The sequence below is a fragment of the Manis javanica genome, chromosome 7 (assembly GCF_040802235.1).
Source record: "Manis javanica isolate MJ-LG chromosome 7, MJ_LKY, whole genome shotgun sequence".
Classification (NCBI taxonomy): domain Eukaryota; kingdom Metazoa; phylum Chordata; class Mammalia; order Pholidota; family Manidae; genus Manis; species Manis javanica.
In genome coordinates, this window is record NC_133162.1 from 34,866,578 (window position 1) to 34,880,310 (window position 13,733).

General features: G+C 38.3%; 1 protein-coding gene across 2 annotated transcripts in view; it reads right to left on the reverse strand.

Moving 5' to 3' along the window:
• BTAF1 (B-TFIID TATA-box binding protein associated factor 1) overlaps nucleotides 1–13,733 on the reverse strand; it is a 131,971-nt gene that overhangs the window by 24,489 nt on the left and 93,749 nt on the right. For both annotated transcript variants that reach the window (XM_073240707.1, XM_073240706.1), the window contains exons 26-28: nucleotides 2,173–2,325; nucleotides 1,806–1,927; nucleotides 1,551–1,718 (exon numbers count right to left, since the gene is read on the reverse strand). In XM_073240707.1, the coding sequence (XP_073096808.1) occupies nucleotides 1,551–1,718; nucleotides 1,806–1,927; nucleotides 2,173–2,325 (443 nt within the window). The remainder of the gene's footprint in view (nucleotides 1–1,550; nucleotides 1,719–1,805; nucleotides 1,928–2,172; nucleotides 2,326–13,733) is intronic.

Genomic DNA, 13,733 nt, shown 5'->3' on the forward strand with positions numbered 1-13,733 from the left:
ATAGGAGTGTATATCAATAATACCTTAATACAAAAAATAAATAAATAACTGCTCTGAGAACAGGAAATATTAAAGAATCTTACTTCCTAACCAGGTTGGGTACCCCTCAGAAATACTGAGGAAGGCTCTGCTTCCTAAGAGGAATGGGGCTTGGATTATTTTGAGTACTAAAAGAAAATTTACCCTACGGAAGTTATTAATGTGGGGACCCTAATCAGTTACACATACATGTATTTGTATGTATACATGAGTTGAATGCAAATACATTTTAATAAATCTTACTGTTCTTGAAAAAAAAAAAAGATGGATCTTTGACTCAAAAGTGGTGGGCACTTGAAATGTACCTGCACACACCTCCTCCCCGGAGACACTATCCTTCCACTACTCCATGTTGTGCTGGCTGGGGCAGAGGGAGCTGTTAATCACATGTCCCCATCATCACTAAAGAGATGAAGCATGTAAATCAGGTTAAGCTAGTCACAGTATTTTATCCCCTGACGACAAAAGCTGATTTGGGGAGCATGACACAAAGAAGACCAGTCCATCATCTGTAGCACTGACATACTCATGATGGGAGAGAAATTTCAGCTGTCAACCTAAGAGAACATGAGCCTAACAGTGTCCATGATCATGTTATCCACAAACAGTAGACCAAAATCCAGCAAATACCAACAGAGCAAGTTATGTATAAGGAGGAAGAGCAAATCAAACTAATCTAGATATGCCTGAAGCAAGAATTCACCCCTTAAATTCTCAATTTAGTGGATTAATGAATTTCCCATTTGCTTATGCTAGTTTGAGTTGAGTTTCACTTGTAAACGAATGAATTTTAACTAGCAGACACTACAGTATCTTTAAGAGTGAAAGCTGTTGAGCTGACAGTGTTCAAACGCTCATTCTGCTCAGTCAATTTTATCTGAGTGACCTTGGATCCAGTCCCCATGTTTTAGACTCCTCATCTCTAAATTGGGAACTAACAGTACCCACACCTCATAAAGTGATTGTTAGAATACACAATACACCGTTCTACATAAATGTAGAACTGCTTAGAATACTGTCTAGCCAGTAAGTGCTCAATATGTTAACTATTATTAATACAGAAGGGCAGCGAATCTATGGACTAATAGGCAGCAACCTATGACAATCCAAGCTTTAAAAGCTGAACCAAAATCAATGAGATTCTGCTCTTTGAAATATATATTTAGGAACATAAGAGATGTACTAGTTAACAGAGAAAGGGAAAAGCTCTAGAACTCTCATGATGCTATGGTATGGTATGGTAAAGCACTTATAGGGAGAGGCAACAAGAGGGAGCTTTTAGGGAAGAAGACGCTATGATCATAAGGCTTCCAAGAAGGGCATAGAGAACGGCTTTGGTTTCTAATAGTTTCCTAGCTCTGATACCTAAAAAGCCCAATTGATTGTTAACAATGCATGAAGTTTCTATGGCTGACAACCAAAGATGCTAATGAACTCATTTTTAATAAATTTTATTCTTCTAAACTACATAAAGCAGAAGATTAAACATTTTGGCATTATATAGTTCTTACCTTATTCTTTCAGTAGGAGGTCCAGTATAGTGCAATGGATTGAGATATTCTCTGGAGCAAAATTTACCTACTTCATCCACCCAATGACCTGTTAATGTTGGTGGGCAAACTACCAATGAAGGGAGTGGCATACATTCAGCCAATTTTGATCTTGCATATTCTTGGGCCCTTTACAACAAGACACAATAAATTAACCAGCTTGCTTACACTTTTCAGCATCTGGAAGTCTTCTTTTAAAATAACATTTTAAATTACCTGTGACAATGATCTCCTGCTAATATGCAGATGGACTGTAAAGTCTTTCCTAAACCCATGTCATCACACAGAATCCCATGAAGTTTATACTTATTAAGAAATGCTAACCAGTTCACACCATCCTAAAAGGTTGGGAGACAGAGAAAAATTATAAACATGAAGAGATTATACAAAAAAAATTTTTTTTGTAGAAAACATGTTTACTCATATCAAAAATCTGCATTTTTTAATAGGTAACAGAAATAAATGGTCAATGGTCATAAGACAGTAAACACAAGATTTTATTAAGTCAATTTTTCAAACTCTTTAAGGTACACTTAAAGGAAGAGTCACTAGTCGTATTTACAAGATAAGTATAAAACTTTACCTGTTGATATTTTCTGAGTTCTGCATTGATTGGTACTGGAATTTTGTAATTTTCTAACTTTTTCCCATCTAACAATTGCTCCAAAAAGTGTCGCTCCTTGGCTTTCAATTGGATTAATTCTTCTGACATATTTGGAGGGTCTGGAATGCCTGCCTAAAATGATTTTTTAAAGTGTATTAAAACTATTTATTCATAGTTTTTTCATTCTCAAATTATGAAATAATTTCAAGTCTTATCAAAATGCAGAGAAAAAGCTTTGAAGACTGGAAGAAAAATAGTTTAAAGAATTTGACAAATATTAAAACTGCTATAATGAAGCTACTAAATAAACATACTTGAGGTACTTTAAAGAACACCGCCACAATTCAATTTTTCCCACACCCTGCATTATTTGATAAAGAGGCAAATAAAGTAACACAGCTTTTTAAAAAGTTTTGGTATCATTCATATACAATCACATGAGCAACATTATAGTTACTAGATTCCCCCCATTATCAAGTCCCCACCACATACCCCATTATAGTCACTGCCCATCAGCATAGTAAGATGCTATAGAACCACTACTTGTCTTCTCTCTGTTATACTGCCTTCCCTGTGACCCGCCCCCCTCAACCTTATGTGTGCTAATACAGGTTGTTTTAAGTGAAATGCTGTTTGTGGAGTTTCTCAACTTTAGTGTTATTGTAACATTTAGTGTTAATGCCCCATGGTATTAGTTCTTAAAATGTGGTCTGCAGACTGCTCAGGATCCCCAAGACCTTTTCAAAGGATCACTGAGGTCAAAACTGTTTCATAATTAAGAAAAAAAAAAAGACATTGTTTGCTTTTTCCACTATGTTGACATTTGCACTGATGCTGCAAAAGTAATGGGCAAAACTGCTTGTGCCTTGGAAAAAATCAAGGCAACAGCATCAACACACTGGTAGTCACGGTATTCCTCACAGCCATGCACAAGCATTCAAAGAAAGAAAAAAAAAAGGTTTCACATAAGAATGTCTTTGAAGCAGTAAAAACAGTTTTATTAAACCTCAACCTCTGAATGTACATCTTTTTAACATTCTTTGCAACAAAATGTGAAATGCACTTACAGCACTTCTGCTACATATTAAAGTACAATGTCTTGAAGAAAAGTACTTGTAAAATTTTTTAAATTATAAGTTGAGCTAGCCATGTTTTATAAAACATTCTACTTGAATGGGCACAGAAATTACGGTTATTCTGGGTTGAATATTTAGCTAACATTTTCTCAAATACAGATTTGTCACATCAAGAAAATCAACAGACATAAATTATAGCCAATGATAAAATTCAATCATTCAAGAGAAACTTAGCACTGTGAGCTTAACAGCTTCCCAATATTTAAAAAGAATTTCTAGTGGATGATATTAATCAATCTGATTTTTTGTTATTGTATGATGACATGTATCAACATGTAAAAGATTTATATACTTAGTGAACCAGTATTTTCCAAATGACCAATGAATGCATAATGTCACAAAATATACATGGTAAAAGGTCTACTCAAAGTGTAAGATAAAACCACCAGCACCACCAAAAAAAAAAAGAAAAGTGTAAGATAAACCATGAATTTTAGTGTAAGAGAGATTACACATTCACTGACAAGATGTTAGATTCAATATTGCACATTAATTTAACAAACTTTCTTTTTGGAGTTTTGGTATGCTACCAAATAAAATATTGAAAATACTACAAAATACTGCTCACTTTTCTAACTACTTATTTGTACAAGATGAACTTTCTTTACGTACCTCAATCCAAGCCACATGTTGCAACAGACTGAATGCCCAAGCAAATACAGGAATTCAGCTATGTATATTAGGATAGACATAAAAGGTATTTGCAAAAATGTCAAACAATGTCGCTTTTCTAACTTCTTTTAGAAAGTTATTTTTCATGAAAAAATGTTACTTATGATAACACCTAATGGATTTTATTTATATGAATTACTACATCTTTTTACATTTCTCTTTCAATTTCTATTATAGGAAGTATGCTAAACAAAAGCTCTTTGGGGTCTTCAATTTTTAAGAATCTTAAAAGGTCCTCAGACCTAAAAGTTTGAGAACTTACTACCCCTTTGGTGTCTCTAAAGTTAAGAAATGTAAAATTATGGAAACATTATTTAATTAAAATATATGTTCCATATAGCACCAGAAATAGTATAAGAATGAGGTCTGAACATGGAGTCTTAAAAATGACTGCACATTCTATTTTCAAAAAGTTTCAGAATTAACAACTTTAGTATATCTATTTTATTATATCTAATAGCACAATGATAATCATCAAGATGAGGTCTTTCTGCACAATGCTTTATAAAGTAGTAACAGAATCTTCATTTATCCTCACAGAATTTTTCATAAACAACAATCACACATAAGGTCCATTTCCTAACAATGATACCCTAAGCCCAAGAGTCATAAATACTGTTCGGTGCCAAGAGCCCTTCCTGTGAGTGTGTACTTCACTCCAATACCTATAAAAACAGCAAGGGTTTACTAATGTAATGGTGCAGGGAACTGAAGCTTCTGTCAAAATGGCTGGTAGATATTCTGAATCCCTGACAATCTTTCAGTAAAAACATGATTTCTTCTGATGAAGATGTAACAGAAGAAATCAAGATAAAGTGGAACAGGAATTAATTTGCATGACATTCTTATTTCTATTGCTATGTCTTCAAAACTCATTAACTTTTCTTCTGCAATGTCCAGTCTATTAATCCCATCCAGTGTGTCTTTACTTGTAATTGTATTTTCCATCTCAGTAAATTAAATCTGGATCATTCTTATATCTTCATTTTGCTCATTACACTCATGCTTTTCTCTACCTTCCTGAATAAATGGGGTGTTATCTGAATATCCTTGTCTACTAAATCCATTATCTGGGTCATTTCAGGGTCTGTTTCTATTGACTGACTTTTCTCCTGGTGATTGCAAATATTTTCATACCCAGTAATTCTTTGGTAGGTGCCAAACGTTATAAGTTTTACATTGTTGGGTGCTGGATTTTTTTCAGTTTAAATATTCTAGGACTTTTTTCTGGGACTACTTAAATCACTTGAAATTAACTTGACCCATTTAAGGCCTGCTTTTTTAATGTGGATCCAAATCAGTATTTTGTCAAGGGTTAATTTGGTCCCACTACTGAGGCAGTATACTCCTGAGGATGATACTTGAAGCACTATATGGTAGGTCTTTTCACTTAGCTTATTGGAAACATTAACTATTCCTGGCCCTGTGTCTGCTCTGGGAATTGTTATACCTACTTCTTTCTATGATATCTCCCTTTAGTTTCAAACATATATTCTCTTACATATGCCCAGATTGACACACACATTTGCCCAACCTTTGTGTGAACCTCTAGCCTTACAAATTCTATCCATCTTGTCCTACCTGTACTCTGAACTCTTGACTCTTCCAACTTGGCAAGACTGCTAGGCTCTGTGCAGGTTTCACTTCCTTGTCCTACAGTCTGGAAACTCACACTAGCCAGTAAGCTAGCGCACTACGTTGTTTCCCTTTTCTCATGAATCACTATCCTGTGCTACCTGTTGTTCAACATCTGAAAACCACTGTTTGATTCATTTTGTCTGGTTTTCCAATGTGGGAGAATAAATCTAGTCCCTGTTTCTCTATAATGGCCAGAAGCAAAATATGCATCACCTTCTTACAATTTTTTTTTGTATCATTAATCTATAATTACATGAAGAACATTATGTTTACTAGGCTCCCCCCTTCACCAAGTCAACCCCACAAACCCCATTAGTCACTGTCCATCAGCATAGTAAGATGCTGCAGAATCCCTACTTATCTTCTCTGTGTTGCAGTCCTCCCCGTGCCTACCCCCCACTACACATGCTAATTATAATGCCCCCTTTCTTTTTCCCCACCCTTACCCCTCCCATCACACCCATCCTCAGTCCCTTTCCCTTTGGTAACTGTTAGTCCATTCTTGGATTCTGTGATTCTGCTGCTGTTTTGTTCCTTCAGTTTTCCTTTGTTCTTATACTCCACATAAGAGTGAAATCATTTGGTACTTGTCTCTCTCTGCCTGTCTTATTTAACTGAGCATAATACCCTCTAGCTCCATCCATGTGTTGCAAATGGTAGGATCTGTCTTCTTCTTATAGCTGAATGATATTCCATTGTGTATATGTACCACATCTTCTTTATCCATTCATCTACTGATGGACACTTGGGTTGCTTCCATTTCTTGGCTATTGTAAATAGTGCTGCAATAAACATAGGGGTGCATCTGTCTTTTTCAAACTGAGCTGCTACATTCTTGGGGTAAATTCCTAGAAGTGGAATTCCTGGGTCACATGGTATGTCTATTTTGAGCATTTTGAAGAATCTCCATACTGTTTTCCACAATGGTTGAACTAATTTACATTCCCACCAGCAGTGTAGGAGGGTACCCCTTTCTCCACAACCTCACCAACATTTGTTGTTGTTTGTCTTTTGGATGGTAGCCATCCTTACTGGTGTGAGGTGATATCTCATCGTGCTTTTAATTTGCATTTCTCTGATGGTTATCGATGTGGAGGATCTTTTCATGTGCCTGTTGGCCATCTGGATTTCTTCTTTAGAGAACTGTCTATTCAGCTCCTCTGCCCATTTTTTAATTGGATTATTTGCTTTTTGTTTGTTGAGGCGTGTGAGCTCTTTATATATTTTGGATGTCAATCCTTTATCGGATCTGTCATTTATGAATATATTCTCCCATACTGTAGGGATTCCTTTCAGTTCTATTTATGGTGTCCTTTGCTGTACAGAAGCTTTTCAGCTTGATATAGTCACACTTGTTCATTTTTGCTTTGGTTTCCCTTGCCCGGGGAGATATGCTCATGAAGAAGTCGCTCATGTTTGTCTAAGAGATTTTTGCCTATGTTTTTTTCTAAGAGTTTTATGGTTTCATAACTTACATTCAAGTCTTTGATCCATTTCGAATTTACTTTTGTGTATGGGGTTAGACAGTGATCCATTTAATTCTCTTATAAGTAGCTGTCCAGGTTTGCCAGCACCATCTGTTGAAGAGACTCTTATTTCCCCATTGTATGTCCATGGCTCCTTTATCGAATATTAATTGACCATATATGTTTGGGTTAATGTTTGGAGTCTCTATTCTGTTCCACTGGTCTGTGGCTCTGTTCTTGTGCAAGTACCAAATTGTCTTGATTACTGTGGCTTTGTAGTAGAGCTTGAAGTTGGGGAGTGAGATCCTCCCACTTTATTCTTCCTTCTCAGGATTGTTTTGGCTATTTGGGGTCTTTGGTGGTTCCATATGAATTTTAGAACTATTTGTTCCAGTTTGTTGAAGAATGCTGTTGGTATTTTGATAGGGATTCATCGAATCTGTATATTGCTTTGGACAGGCTGGCCATTTTGACCATATTAATTCTTCCTAGCCAGGAGCATGCATGAGTTTCCATTTGTTAGTGTCCTCTTTAATTTCTCTTAAGAGTGTCTTACAGTTTTCAGGGTATACGTCTTTCACTTCCTTGGTTAGGTTTATTCCTAGGTATTTTATTCTTTTTCATGCTATTGTGAAATTGTTTTCCTGATTTCTCTTTCTGTTAGTTCATTGTTAGTGTATAGGAAAGCCACAGATTTCTGTGTGTTAATTTTGTATCCTGTAACTTTGCTGAATTCCGATATTAGTTCCAGTAGTTTTGGTGTGGAGTCTTTAGGGTTTTTTATGTACAATATCATGTCATCTGCAAATAGTGACAGTTTAACTTCTTCTTTACCAATCTGGATTCCTTGTATTTCTTTGTTTTCTCTAATTGCCGTGGCTAAGACCTCCTGTACTATATTGAATAACAGTGGGGAGAATGGGCATCCCTGTCTTGTTCCCCATCTCAGAAGAAAAGCTTTCAGCTTCTCGTTGTTCAGTAGGAGTTGGCTGTGGGTTTATCATATATGGCCTTTATTATGTTGAGGTACTTGCCCTCTATAACCACTGTGTTCAGAGTTTTTATCGTGAATGGATGTTGAATTTTGTGGAATGCTTTTTCAGCATCTATGGAGATGATCATGTGGTTTTTGTACTTCTTTTTGTTTATATGGTGGATGATGAGGATAGATTTTCGAATGATGTACCATCCTTGTATCCCTGGGATGAATCCCACTTGGTCCTTGTGTATAATCCTTTTGATGTATTTTTGAATTCGGTTTGCTAATATTTTGTTGAGTATTTTTGCATCTACGTTCATCAGGGATATTGGTCTGTACTTTTCTTTTTTGGTGGGGTCTTTGCCTGGTTTTGGTATTAGGGTGATGTTGGCTTCAAAGAATGAGTTTGGGAGTATTCCCTCCTCTTCTGTTTTTTGGAAAACTTTAAGGAGAATGGGTATTATGTCTTCTCTGTATGTCTGATAAAATTCTGAGGTAAATCCACTTGACCCGGGGATTTTGTTCTTGGTTAGTTTTTTGATTACCGCTTCATTTTCGTTGCTGGTAATTGGTATGTTTAGATTTTCTGTTTCTTTCTGGGTCAGTCTTGGAAGGTCGTATTTTTCTAGGAAGTTGTCCATTTCTCCTAGGTTTTCTGGCTTGTTAGCATATTGGTTTTCATAGTATTCTCTAATAATTGTTTGTATTTCTGTGGGGTCCATGGTGATTTTTTTTCTTTCTCGTTTCTGATTCTGTTGATGTGTGTTGATTCTCTTCTATCTTAATAAGTCTGGCTAGAGGTTTATGTATTTTGTTTATTTTCTCAAAGAACCAGGTCTTGGTTTCATTGATTTTTTTCTATTATTTTTCTCAATTTTACTTATTTCTTCTCTGATCTTTATTATGTCCCTCCTTCTGCTGACTTACGGCCTTATTTGTTCTTCTTTTTCCAATTTCAATAATTGTGATGTTAGACTATTCATTTGGGATTGTTCTTCCTTCTTTAAATATGCCTGGATTGCTATATATGCTCCTCTTAAGACTGCTTTCACTGCATCCCACAGAAGTTGGGGCTTTGTGCTGTTGTTGTCATTTGTTTCCATATATTGCTTGATTTCTATTAATTTGGTTGTTGATCCATTGATTATTTAGGAGCATGTTGTTAAGCCTCCATGTGTTTGTGAGCCTTTTTGTTTTCTTTGTACAGTTTATTTCTAGTTTTATACCTTTGTGGTCTGAAAGGTTGGTTGGTAGGATTTCAATCCTTTTGAATTTATTGAGGTTCTTTTTGTGGCTTAGTATGTGGTCTATTCTGGAGAATGTTCCATGTGCACTTGAGAAGAATGTGTATCCTGTTGCTTTTGGATGTAGAGTTCTGTAGATGTCTATTAGGTCCATCTGTTCTGGTATTCTGTTCAGTGCCTCTGTGTCCTTACTTATTTTCTGTCTGATGGATCTATCCTTTGGAGTGAGTGGTGTGTTAAAGTCTCCCAAAATGAATGCATTGCATTCTATTTCATCCTTTAATTCTGTTAGTATTTGTTTCACATATGTTGGTGCTCCTGTATTGGGTGCATATATATTTATAATGGTTATATTCTCTTGTTGGACTGCTCCCTTTATTATTATCTACTGTCCTTCTTTATCTCTTGTTATTTTCTTTGTTCTGAAGTCTATTTTGTCTGATACTAGTACTGTAACTCCTACTTTTTTCTCCCTGTTGTTTGCAAGAAATATCTTTTTCCATCCATTGACTTTTAGTCTGTGCATGTCTTTGGGTTTAAGGTGAGTCTCTTGTAAGCAGCATATAGATAGATAGGTCTTGATTTTTTATCCATTCTATTATCTGTGTCTTTTGATTGATATATTCAGTCCATTTACATTTAGGGTGATTATTGAAAGGTATGTACTTATTGCCATTGCAGGCTTTAGGTTCATGGTTCCCAAAGTTTCAAGGTTAGCTTCTTTACTATCTTACTGTCTAACTTAACTCGCTTATTGAGCTATTATAAACACTGTCTGGTGATTATTTCTCTCCCTTCTTATTCCTTCTCTTCCATTCTTCATATATTGGGTGTTTTGTTCTGTGTTCTTCTGTGTTTCCTTTGACTGCTATTGTGGGTAGTTGATTTTATTTTTTGTCTTTAGTTAGTATTTGGTTGGTCTTCTTTCTTTGCTGTGATTTTATTTTCTCTGGTGACATCTATTTAGCCTTAGAAGTGCTCCCATCTACAGCAGTCCCTCTAAAATACCCTGTAGAGGTGGTTTGTGGGAGGCAAATTCCCTCATCTTTTGCTTGTCTGGGAATTGTTTAATCCCTCCATATTTAAATGACAATTGTGCTGGATACAGTATTCTTGGTTCAAGACCCTTCTTTTTCATTGCATCAAATATATCATGCCATTCTCTTCTGGCCTGTAAGGTTTCTGTTGAGAAGTCTGATGATAGCCTGATGGGTTTTCCTTTGTAGGTGACCTGTTTCCTCTCTCTAGCTGCCTTTAAAACTCTGTCCTTGTCCTTGATCTTTGCCATTTTAATTATTATGTGTCTTGGTGTTGTCCTCTTTGGGTTCCTTCTGTTGGGAGTTCTGTGTGCTTCCGTGGTCTCAGCATCTATTTCCTCGCCCAGTTTGGGGAAGTTTTTAGCAATTATTTCTTCAAGGACACTTTCTATCCCTTCTTCTCTCTCTTGTTCTTCTCGTTCCCCTATAATGCGAATATTGTTCCATTTGGATTGGTCACACAGTTCTCTTAATATTCTTTCATTGCTGGAGATCCTTTCATCTCTCTCTGCATCATCTTCTCTGTGTTCCTATTCTCTGATTTCTATTCCATTAAAGGCCTCTTGCACCTCATCCAGTCTGCTCTTAAGTGCTTTCAGAGATTGTTTCATTTCTGTAATCTCCCTTGAGACTTCATCCCTTAGCTCTTGTATATTTCTCTGCAGATCCATCAGCATGATTATGACCTTTATTTTGAATTCTTTTTCGGGGAGATTGGTTAGGTCTATCTCCCTTGGTCCTCTCTCAGAGGTTGTCTGGACTATTTTGGACTGGACTAAATTCTTCTATCTTTTCATGGTGATGGAGGTAGCTATAGGCCCATAGCACGTGTGTCAGCTGGGAGAACAAAGTCCTTTCCTGTTGGGAGCGAGCTAAAAAGAACTTAAGTAATGTTAGCCTTAAGACAACAGCAAAAGGAAATCCTGCCAAGGCCTAAATTGAGGTAAACCTTGCAGTCAAGTTACTTAGCAACACATCCTCCTCTGTTCTTTCCACTGACCTACTAATACTGCCAACATCCTGCTTCTTAAGAACACCTGCTGCCTCAGGGGGTGAAACTCACCCTCGAACTCCCACCCACAAGATGGCCAACTTCCTGCTCCTCTTCCATGTTCTCCGCTCCCGCCGGCACCACCTAAGGCCCAATCACCTTCTGACCCACCCCTTCCTTGCTACCTGTATAAATTGAGCCTGCAAACAATAAACTGTGTCAGCTTGATCAGACATCCTCTCCTGCTGTCCGTTCTTTGTGTCCCTTGCCCCTTCATTCTCTCCTCCAGGTCGTCTACCCCCGTTGATAGTCCTGCAGGTCGGGACACTTTCCTGCTTGCTGGTCATCTTGTCCTTCTCTGCTGCCTGTGTCAGTCACCCGCACTCTTGGAGCAGCTTCCAGGTTAATCCCTAAGCTGCTGTGGGTGGGGACTCCATCAGAGTAGCACAGAGCCCTGTGGGGAGTGGCAGCCGCGCTGGGTGCGCTCTCCCATGAAAGCAGCGCCTCTGCCGGGCAGCTGTGTGCCAACAGCCGCCTTTGGGTCTGGCCCAGGCAGCTGTGCACCGGGCTGAGCAGCTGCTGGGGACACGGCTGCTCCTCCGCCAGCTCCTGCAGGCTGCTGGCATGTGCAGGCCACTTGGTCACAGCTGCTGCGGGTTCGTTCGGGCTGCTCCCGGTCCCCTCTGGTGCTGCAACTGCAGGCTGCTCCTGGCCCCCTCTGGTGCTGCCACCGCGGGCTCATGCATGCCGCTTTGTTGCCGCCGCTGCTTGGCTGCCTCCGCCACAGCCTCGCACAGCATCTCCCAGGCCCCTCTGGCGCTGCCTCCCCTGGCACGTGCTGTTGCTCTCCCAGTACTGGGCCCGTGTGTCGGGGTCCGTGCCAGTTGGGGGAATGACTGGCAGGCTGCTTATCACTGTGAGGGGCTTCAGAGCTGCACTGCCACCCAGGGGGTTAGGTCATTTAGAGTTCCCCGGATTCCCAGTGGCTGGGGTGCATGTGTCAGGACGACTTCGTACACCTGTGAGGTCCCGGTCCCTTTAAGACTTGCAAAAAGTACTCGCTTTTCTTTTGTCTCAGGGGCTCCAGTTGTGGGGACCTGCTCACAGGTTTTGCTTTCCCGTTTCTCTAATATCCAGCACCCCATGCACCGTGTGTCTGCACTCCTGGTGCAGATTTCTAGAGCTGGTTGTTTAGCAGTCCTGGACTTTCACTCCCTCCCTGCTCCGACTCCTCTTTCTTCCCGCCAGGGTCTGGGGTAGGGGGACGTTCAGGTCCGCTGGGCTGCGGCTTATATATTACCTGCTTCATGTGATGCTGAGTTCTCGCAGATGTAGATGTAGCCTGGCTACTGTACTATATCTACTGGTGTCTCTTTTAGGAATAGCTGCATTTGTTGTATTTTCAAAAATATATGTTTTTGGGAGGAGACTTCCGAATTACTCACGGCGCCATCTTGGCTCCTCCCACCTTCTTATAATTTTTACATCTATCAAAGGGAAACTCTATCTCTAAAACTTAAAATCTCCTTTCTTTGCCAATTTATCAAGTACTGTCATTCTTTAAAAAAAAAAAGTTTAGATCCTTTATCATCTCACAAGATGTGGGATCTCTTTTAGGGCACTTCCATTTTAATCCACATTCAAAAGGCTGTTAAACTGATTTTCCTAAAATACTGCTTTCAGCTTAGACTAATTTTTCTAAAACACTGCGTTCATCATCTACTCCTTTGTTCAAAGAACACATGATGGTTAACATCACTCACTGATTCCCAAAGCTGAAAACTGCCAAAGGGACTAAGTATAACCAATTTAGTTTACAGATAAGATGATGCAAGGTCCAAGTGTTACCAGATACGAATAAGCCCTAGGAAGCAGAGGATGGAAACAACCTTGGAAATGTCAGTTTCATCTTTTGATTCTGGGTCTAGTTATTTTTACTTTTCTTTTTTGGTCATAGTGGTTTTCCATTATTTCTTGTGGAATAAAATATTCATGCAGAGATTATATATAAACAAATGTACAATTTAATAAATTATAAAAGACACCTTTATAACAATTACCAAATCAAGAAAAATAGTTCTGCCATCATCTTAAAAGATCCCATGGGCTCCTTCCCAATGATAACCCACTCTCCTTTCCCCAAGAGATAATCACTTTACTGTCATAACAATTTCTTACTTTTCTTTATGCCTTTTACCCATATGCATGCATCCCATACAATTTTGCCTAGTTCTGAACTTAACAAAAATGGAATCTTATTTTAAGCTATACTTTGCTCATTCTTATTGCAGTATAATTATCCACAGTTAACATATTTACTCTGCCAATGATGAACATTTGAGTGGTGCTAAGACTACTATAAATGATGCTGTAATAA